General features: G+C 47.8%; 1 protein-coding gene across 3 annotated transcripts in view; it reads right to left on the bottom strand.

Annotated features, from left to right (window-relative positions):
* BMP2 (bone morphogenetic protein 2) overlaps nt 1–1,763 on the bottom strand; it is a 19,003-nt gene extending 17,240 nt beyond the window's left edge. The window contains exons 1-2 of one of the 3 annotated variants that reach the window (XM_019644580.1): nt 596–1,763; nt 85–127 (exon numbers count right to left, since the gene is read on the bottom strand). In XM_019644580.1, coding sequence (XP_019500125.1) covers nt 85–86 — 2 coding nt within the window. In that variant the 5' untranslated portion in view covers nt 87–127; nt 596–1,763. The remainder of the gene's footprint in view (nt 1–84; nt 128–595) is intronic. The other 2 variants (XM_019644582.1, XM_019644584.1) reach the window with 2 other exon arrangements.
* Nucleotides 1,764–9,417: the final 7,654 nt, after the last annotated feature.

Raw genomic sequence — 9,417 nt, 5'->3', positions numbered from 1 at the left:
CCCCTCAACCCCGGCCCCCACCAATGCGGTTAAGATACACATGCATCTTCCTGGGATTACATAAATGGCTATCTATTAACTCACATGTTAGTACAAGGTGGCACTGAGGTACTGCCCCCTCGAATTCCTGGAAACAAGCATAGAGAACCCCAACTTTTAGTATTTTCCCAAATGGGACGTAGCTCTGAGTAGAGACAGCAGGTCTCTAGAGAAATTTGAAGAAGGGAGAAGGGACTGCCATGGCAGGGCATACAGGTTGGCAGCTAACGGGTGAAATCCAGGGGCCACCCTCTCAAAGGGATTTCTTTGACTTTTTTAATCATCTAAGTGTTGAGCCCTAATAAAATACCGAAGAGAGGGAGGTGGGAGGAGGGGCGGAAGAGTACGAGCCAGGAGGGCGAGGCTGACGATCGCCAGGGGCAGTAGGATGGGGGCATCCCAGCAGGGGCTCGGCTGCACGTGGACTTGGAGGGGGGGGGGTCTGTTTACGTCCCGCCTGGAGGGGTCCCGTTGGGGCTCAGCCGCAGCGGCTTCCTGGGCCCCGCGCCCTCCCACCCTCCACCCCCAGAGCCAGACCCGGGATCACGTCCTCTACCTTTAGGAGACCGCAGACCGTCTAAGAAGCACGCGGGGACACGTCCATTGAAAGAGCCTCCACATGGAAAAAGCTCTGGCCGGAGGACCTGGCGCAGGGACCGAGTTCCCTTCTTTTTCCTTCTTCTCCTCCCGGGTGCCGTCTGGGCAGTCCCTCTCCTCACGCAGGGAACCGCGTCTCGGGGTTGGGCCCAGCGAAGGAGTGGAGGGCCGGTGGGGTTCGGAGGCGGCGAGGCTGGGTCCGCTAGGGCAAAGGCACCGGCACGAAGTAGGGGAGCGCAAGTTATTCTCCCTGCAAGTTCAAGGAGTCTCCAGCCAAGTGCTGACACACAACAACAGCGAGCAGGGGGAGGAGTGCGGGGCAGGGAAGGGAAGGGAGAAAAGAAAAGCTGGTGCTGTCGTTGTCCTTAGGAACCAGAGCCCGCGGGACGCGTGGCCCCGCGCGGGACCGGCTCCGGGATTCGGGGGGCGAGGGTCGGGCGCTCCGCGCTAGCTCCGCCGCGGCCCATGGCTCGGGGCAGCCATCCTGGGCGACGCCGGGTCCGGGGAAGGGCGCAGCGGCGATCTCGGTGCCGGGCGAGTTGCCCCCCCGCATCACTCTGCCTTACTCCAGCGCACCCCCATTAGCGCTAGCCAGTCGAAACCACCGCTGTTCCGGCGCTCCGTCGTTCTCCGGCGCATTCTCCGGCGAGTCGAGCCGAGGACCGGGTCGCCGAGGCGGGTGGCCCCGCTCTCTCCTTGCTCTCCTAGCCTCCGGGCCAAGCTGCTGGAACCTCTGTGACCAGCCTGGGGTCCGATCACACCTCGGCCGGGGCGTCCCAGGCCCCCGAGCTCCGGCAGGAGGTCACCGGCATCCCCGCGCTCAGCCTCGGCTCCCGACTCCCCCGCGCTCTGCGCGCGGGTCCTCAGTCCTGGCGCGGCCCGGGGAACCGAGGCCACGGCGCAGTGGCGCGCACGGCCGGGCGCTCCAGCCCGAGCGGAGTCTGGGGCGCGTGGGTGCCTCGGAGACCCCAGTAATCCCGGAGGCGCTCGCCCTGGGGTCGTTCGGGTCAGCGGCGGAGCCTGTGGCGGCTGATGTCCGGCGGCGACTGCCAGTCCCAGGCTGGGTGTGGGAAGCGGAGCGGCGGGCGCAGCGCGAGCCGGGCGCAGCGCAGCGCGGTGGGGCAAGGACTCCGGCGGCGGCGGCGGCGCCGTGGCGCGGCGCTCGCGGCTTTTAAAGGGGACGCCGCCTGCCGTCTCCCTCCCGGCCGAGGCCGAACACCTCCCCCTCGGTGGCGCGGCTCGCCGGGGATCCCCGAGCGGGCGGGAGCGGCGTGCAGGGGTGTGGACGGCGCGCCGGGGCAGCCGCGGCGGGGTGGGGCCGAGGGCCGGGACGCGCGGCCGCCGAGGGGGGCGCTCGCGCCTCCAGCCTCTGACCTCAAAGGGGATAGCGACCGAGGCGCCAGACCCTCGCTGGCTCTCCGGGGTGAAATCCGGGACAGATATGGGGTTGAGCCCTCATTTCCCTACCCGGCCCGTTATTCAACTTTCAGTTTGAAGTTTTTCGGTAATAGACGATTATTAAGTAAAAAAGAAAAACTCAACCAAGTTACAAGGCATCTTGGCTTAGGCTTAGGGGTAGTCACTGTGTTTCCCTGAGTGGGAGGAGAATTAAAAGAAAACTAGAATTTGGAAACTGGGTGTTACTTAAACTTTAACACACACACACATTTACATTTGTACAGCTATATGTATACATTTATTTATATATATGTGCATGTATTTTAGATAAATATGTAATATACAAAAATACACGTGTATATCTCTAAATATATCCATACATGTAAATATATGCTAAGGAAAGCACATATTTCTGTAAATATGTCTGTACATGTGAAATGGATGTCATCCTGCTATACATAACATGTGGAATTGTGTGTGTGTGTGTGTGTGTGTGTGTGTGTGTGTGTGTGTGTGTCAGTGTGAAGAGAGGATGTGAGAGGGATTTTATTTCTTTTTATGGTAGCAATCACTTCATGCCTTGTGATATTTATCTCACCGAGCTCAGAGGCAGGCGATTAGCAGCTCAGAGGAAGGTAAAATAATGCACAGTGTGAGCCAAGCCTACAAGACAATTCTGGTTTGAGACCTTGGAACCTTTGTCCCACCCACCTCCACCAGGCCCCAGCAGGTTTATGGACATGTGGTTAAGTCACTTGTCTCCCTCAGCTGAAATATTTCCCAAATCTCCTGCACCAGGAGTTTCGAGGCTTTCTGTCCCTCTCAGGATTCCAGGAGCTCCCTTGCAAAGCACAATTGAATTGCCCAAATGATCCCAGAAGCCAAGGGCAGAAAATTTTTTTAAAAATCCAGATGGCAAAATCAAATTTGCCTGCACACAAAACCTTCAAGCCTGTAAAACAGAAAGGGAAAAGTCTGAAGCGGGAACTCATAAGTCTATTATCCATGTGCATTATTTTTTTCAGTTGGGAAGCTAAAATAATTCTAGGTTCTGCTCACATAAATCGGATTAGCAACCCCCAGAGGGGAATTAGGCACTCGCCGCTTCTCAAAGTATAAAGGTCAAATAAGGTATTTCAGAGGAAGCTTACCTACTAGGAAAATAAATGGGGGGCTGGGGTGGGCAAAATATTCAGGAACATGCTTCCCCCCACCCTGAAAATAAACTGCTATGGAAGTTGAGTGTCACTCTGAATCATTGGACATCAAACAAGTTGGCAATAGGGCATATTCTACTCATAGACGCAAGTCAAAAAGTGTTTATTGTGCTTCTGAAGCCATTATACTTCCTTTCCTATCAAGTTGAATTGAGAAGTTAACAATTGTTTCTGTCATAAGCGAGGTTTTAAAAACAGAATAAAATTTATGAGATCTAAATCAGTATGTAGCTTGTAAAGAGGAGAAAGTTGATAGCTCTTGAGCGTTCTTCAAGTAAAGATGAAAAATAAATCTCTGGTGATGACATCAAGGATGTCTTGCAGCTTAGACCTTCATAACTTGCGAAATGGGAACCTTGTCAGTTTATGAAATAATCTTCGACAGTCACAAATCTGAGGGAAAACTGGCATTTGTGGACACTCTATATCATTTCAGCGCTGCCCATCACAGGATCTCTTTTATGTGTGTTTATGCAATTTCTGAGGGACTGCTGAATGCGTTTCACAAGCACAACTTCCTAAATGTTGGCCTTATTTTCTCTTAAGAGCCAGGCTCTCTGGTTGTTTTTAAGAGATGGCTGCCCTCTTGTGGTGGAAATGAGTTCGAACGCTTGGGAGAAAAGTCAATAAATAAATAAGCAAGTAAGTAAATAAAAAGTTCCAAAGACTGATTTGGGATACAAAGTACAAGATAGCCATACCTATCCAATTTCCAGGCAATAAGGGATAGTTAAAAAAATGATAAGTCTAAATGGAGACGACCTATTTTTATTCTCTTCTCTACTAGCCACCTGCAACTAAGAATGCAGGGTTATTGACTTTGAGGGGATCGTGTCTGTTTGCTTTGAAAATATCACCTACTGCTAGCCATGGTCAACTCTACTTCTTTCAAAGGTTGAGGAAAAGTTCTTCAGCCCAAAAGGTGAGAGATACATTCTTGCTTGGTGTATCAAATTTGGGGTATCTGTCAGATGTAGGGAGTGGCAAGGCTGGAGGTGGGTTGCTTGAAGGAGGGGTGATGGTAGTTGCAAACTCTGCTACCTCAGAGAGGGCAGGCATGTAAAAAAAAAAAAAAAAGCCTACCAGGTAAGGATTCTACCTGAAGAAATTTGCTGCTATTTATTCCCTTCCAGTCATTTCTTGCCAGTGTTTGAAGAGATCCCAGAAATCCTCATTTGATTGTGTGTGGACATGACCTGGGTGGGATGAAATAAAGTGCTTAAAGAGCCATGCATTAACAACTTTTCCTTTAGCAGTTCAACCCAGATAATGTTTAATTTTATTGCATCCTGCAGCTATTAGCATTCTCTATTGTTCTTGGTAGGCCAACCATTATGCAAATTAACCTTGAAATAATGATCCTTGCTATTGTAAAGGCCATAGCAGGCGTTAAATGATCCATCTACCTTGTAATTGTCATGCCACTGAAACCTGTGGCAACTCCTCTGAGAAACCTCTTGGCTTTTTACCATACATGTTGCTTTGTAACTAGCATGGCACCCAACACCCATTCTACTTACTTCACCTGGAGGTGGCTCTTTCACAGGAACCAGGAGGCACAGCAAAATAGCAGCATTTAGTCAATCAAACCTTTACCTAGTTGATGTATGCTTAGATATGGTAGGAAGGAAGGGTGGGGTGGAGTGATTTATTTGCAAAACTAGGTCTGATAGGCCAAGTCAGGGTTATTGCTTTCAGGCAAATACTGACTTCATCTTAAAAATTAAGGAAAAATGAATTTTGTGAATAGACTAGACTGTATGTTAGGATGCACACAGTAGGAATTCTATAAATACGTTGATCACAGCCCAAGACATGGTTGCGTAGCTTAGGTTCTAATTCTGGTTCGGCTAGGGATGATTGAATTTAAAATGGTCATCTCTTGGCCTTATCTGTTCATCGGGGCACATAAATGTATGTTCTTCTGCTGCCTCAAATGGCATGATTGAAGGTCAGATGCATAATATGTGTGGACTTGGAGAATTTAACCATGCCCTACCTATACAAGATCCTGATTGCTACTTACTCTATGTATCTTTAAATGTATTTTTTGACTTCCTGCCTGAAATATTATGACCTGATTTTGAGAGACAGGACTTTGTATGTCTTTTAATTTTTTTTTTCCTAACAGCTTTTATCATATTGCTAAACAATGGGTATTTCGTTGGAAAGGTCATCACTTGGGTAAATCTAAGGCAATAACAAATTCTCATAGTCTCAGCTTCCTCATGAGTAATATATAGAGATTAATAGCTGATCTCCTCACAGAGCTGTTGTGAAAAATAAAATTCGAAGATGAATGCTAAATAAATACATGCATCTGAAAAAGAATTATGGTCTTCCAATAGGTTTTAGATATCCATTAAGTATTATTTCATTACCAAATATCAATGCATTTGTCTACCTTGTCAATGACATTAAAATGTTTTGATACTGTGATAATTAGATTGTACAGAGTCAATGATAGTATTTCTCTTTACACATTCAGTCTTCAAATATTTATGGAGCAGCTATTAGCCCATGGCACTATTCTCTTCGGTCCCAGGAAATACAAAGATACATAATCTCTGCCCATGATGCAAAGTTAGGAATTCAGCACAAGAAATGGAACATGTTTGCAGATAAATGAATATAATATGTATGTATAAGAACTTTAAGAGAAGTGAAAAAAAGGTGCTGCAGGTTTAATGGAGAACAATTTCCCTTCTGAAATGTGGCCTCACAAAATTCATAGAAGAGAGGGCATTTGAGAGAAATATTCTTGGTGAGTAGAATTTCTATAGGATCAGTAGGCGTCTTTATGAACGTCAGCATTAGCAACAGTGGATTTTTATCAACACCCTTAGTTACTGCTTCCCACGTGTTAGCTCACCTAGTCCTCACAAGAACCTTGCTCAGTGGGAGTTACTATGCCCATTTTACGGATGAAGAAACCGTGCTTAGAGAGGTTAAACCATTTTCCCAAGGTCACACAATGATTAAGTAGCACAGCTGGCCTATTCCAGAAGTCATGTTTTTGTTTGTTTGGGGTCTATCCCCACTCTTTTTTTTTTTTTTAAGATTTTTTTATTGGGGGATTGGGGGGATGGGAACAGTGCTGGGGATAGGGAACAGACAAGTTGCTGTCCTTTTGTTCTTCAGTCTAGTTGTGGAGGATGTTGCTTCACTGGCCCAAGTTGGCACCATCATTGAGCTCTTCTCTGGCGAGGCAGATCAGTCGCCGGCTTCTGGACGGCCGCTCACTGCGGCTGTTGGCCGCTCACGCTGGCTGCTGGCCACACATGGTAGCCCATGGCAATCCACTGCCACAGGGACTGCAGCCCACGCCGTCGCCGGCGACTCAGGGCAGCCCAGCTCCAGGTTGAGCTGTTGTTCAGCATCTTAGCTGTAGAGGGCAGTGTCACTGGCCCTCATATGTGGGATCCGAACCGGGGCCCTCTGGCATCCCAAGCGAGTTCTTAACCATCGCGCCACTCGGCCGGCCCTATCCCCACTCTTGACTACCACCATGCTCATGATCTCTTGATTCCAGACAGTAGTAGCAACCCAAAGCAAGACATCAGATGGGGAAAATGTAGGATTGTGTTTGAGGACTGAGGGTAGTAGTTCAGATTTAGAGGTGGGTTTGAACAGCGATAAGGCAATACTAGAGGTAAGTCCAGTCTTCAGACAGGGTACGAGCAGCAAAGTGATGGCACATTCTTTAACAAAGAATTTAACAAAGTTTACAAAAAAATATATATATATATATATTTTTTTTTTTTAAGATTTTTTTTACTGGGGAATTGGGGGGATGGGAACAGTGCTGGGGAATTGGGGGAAAGGGAACTGACAAGTTGCTGTTGTTTTGTTCTTCAGTCTAGTTGTGGAGGATGTTGCTTCACTGGCCCTAAGTTAGCACCATCATTGCGCTCTTCCCGGGTGAGGCAGATCAGTCGCCGGCTTCTGAACGGCCTCTCACAGTGGCTGCTGGCTGCTCACGCTGGCTGCTGGCTACACACGGTAGCCCATGGCAACCCATTGCAGCAGGGGCTGCAGCCTACGCTGACACCGGTAACTCATGGCAGCCCAGCTCCAGGTTGAGCTGTTGTTCAGCATCTTAGCTGTAGAGGGCAGTGTCACTGGCTCTCATATGTGGGATCCGAACTGGGGCCCTCTGGCGTCCCAAGCCAGTTCCCAACCATCGCGCCACTCGGCCGGCCCCTATATATATATATATTTTTTACACAGGTGTGGACAGAGTTGAGGGAACATGACAAGGGATAGTGAAGTACCCTGGCCCTACATTAGGAAACCACACCAGAAGGCTTTACAACTCTTAGGTCTTAGGGGGATAGGGATAGCCTGAAAAAGCTGCAACTGTAGGGAGGGAGCTATTGGCAGAAGTGGGAGGCTCTCTGGTAGAGGGTCAGCTGGAAAGGGGATGATAGGGAGAATAAGTAGCTCAACCTGTCTTTTCTCCTACTCGCTGAACATCTGTTGATATCGCCATTGGCCTAATTAGACCAAAAGGACAAGTGCATCAATCCTTTGTTACTGTGTAACAAATGACCACAAACGTAGTGGCTTGATGCCCCTTTATTATCTCACAGTTCCTGTGGGTTGGGAATCCAGGCATGGCTTAGCAGTTTCTCAGAGTCTCCCAGGCTGTAGTCTCACATAAGGCTTTGGAGGACATCTCTCTGACTACTAGACCTGCTTCTAAAAGACTCACCTGATTATAGTAGGCCCACCCAGGATAATCTCCATTTTGACTAACTCACATTCAACTGATCTGGAACCTTAATTATATCCGCAAAATTCCCATCACCCATTGCCATGTAACATAACCTAATAAAGAGAGTCATAACCCATCATATTCCTATATCCAAATCATTCTCAAGGGGAGGAGATTATGTGGAGGCTGGGAACTTCAGTCCATAGAGGTCAACCTTGCAGGCCCAGAGCAAGGTAAAGAGTGGCTCTGGGGTGCAAAGAGAGACTATCCAACAGAGCAAGTTTTGATAGGTAAGCCGACCTCAGGACCGCAAGATTCTTGACTGCTAGTCTAAGGAGTCGGGACTTGATTCTGTATCAATGGATCACTGTGAAATAATTTTGCCAGAGGAATGGCATGGTTGGAGGTGCATGTTAGGAAAACAAATTTCATGTGTGGAAGGTGCAGTAGTGGGGAAAGGGGAATGTACATAGAGAGACTGGAGGAAAAGGGGCCAGATAGTAGCTTTTGTAATTATGTGCACAAGTGGTAATGGGGGTCTAAAGTCCACATGAAAAATAAGCCAATGTGAAAGCTACAAAGGAGATCAGATGGGCAGTTGTGGTGTGAAGATGAGGAGTAGAGCTATGGGGAAGGGAAGGATATCTATAGGTTTGGGCACTTGGGTGACAAACTAGTGGTGCTGTAACAGTTAGGAGTGTGAACAGGAGGGCCTGGATTTCAGGAAAAGTATTAGGGGATTGAGTTGCAGATTTCCAAGCTAAAGTTTAACTATTTGGAGAGGAAAAAATGGCCACGGAAGGCATAGAAGATGTTGCAGAAAAAGTTATAAGGAAGTGAAAAACAGACATTGGTAATGTGCCTTAGAATTCATAACAGGGGAGTTTCCAGAAAAGTCAAGTCCACCGTCCTCAGTGCTGGTGAGGCTTGGGGAACAAGGGATAGGGTTAACAGCAGCTCCTTGGAGATATTTCTAGATCACAGGTATCGAAGAATGAAGTGGGAAGAAGACTGCATAGAACTGAAGTAGGAGTGAGGTGAGGAAGTTGAGTCAATGAGGGAAAGAACATGAAGGGTACGAAATATCAGTATTTGAGAAGTATCGCCAAAAAGTTCATGACATAGTTGAAGTTATCTGGAGGCGTTTAACAAAATCAACCCAGGGTTTGCCTATTGGCTTTGTTGGAGAATTTCTGGGTGGTCATTTCCTTTTTTTCAAAAGGAAATCTCCCAGAATAGTATATTTTAAAGTTCTGATTAATTCCCAGGGATTCTTCATCTATCAATACTTAAAAATTTCTTTGCACATTTCTGCACCTTTCAACAATTTGTTGGACCACATTAAGCTCAATGAGCTTGACCTCTACACTGGCACGTGCATCTCTCCAGAGGGCCCATATAGGACTGACAGTAAATTCTTCTCATCTTGGTTACCTATGAGTTCTCTAA

This window comes from Hipposideros armiger, unplaced genomic scaffold, assembly GCF_001890085.2.
Source record: "Hipposideros armiger isolate ML-2016 unplaced genomic scaffold, ASM189008v1 scaffold_89, whole genome shotgun sequence".
NCBI classification, from domain to species: domain Eukaryota; kingdom Metazoa; phylum Chordata; class Mammalia; order Chiroptera; family Hipposideridae; genus Hipposideros; species Hipposideros armiger.
This window is presented reverse-complemented; position numbering and strand designations above follow the sequence as displayed.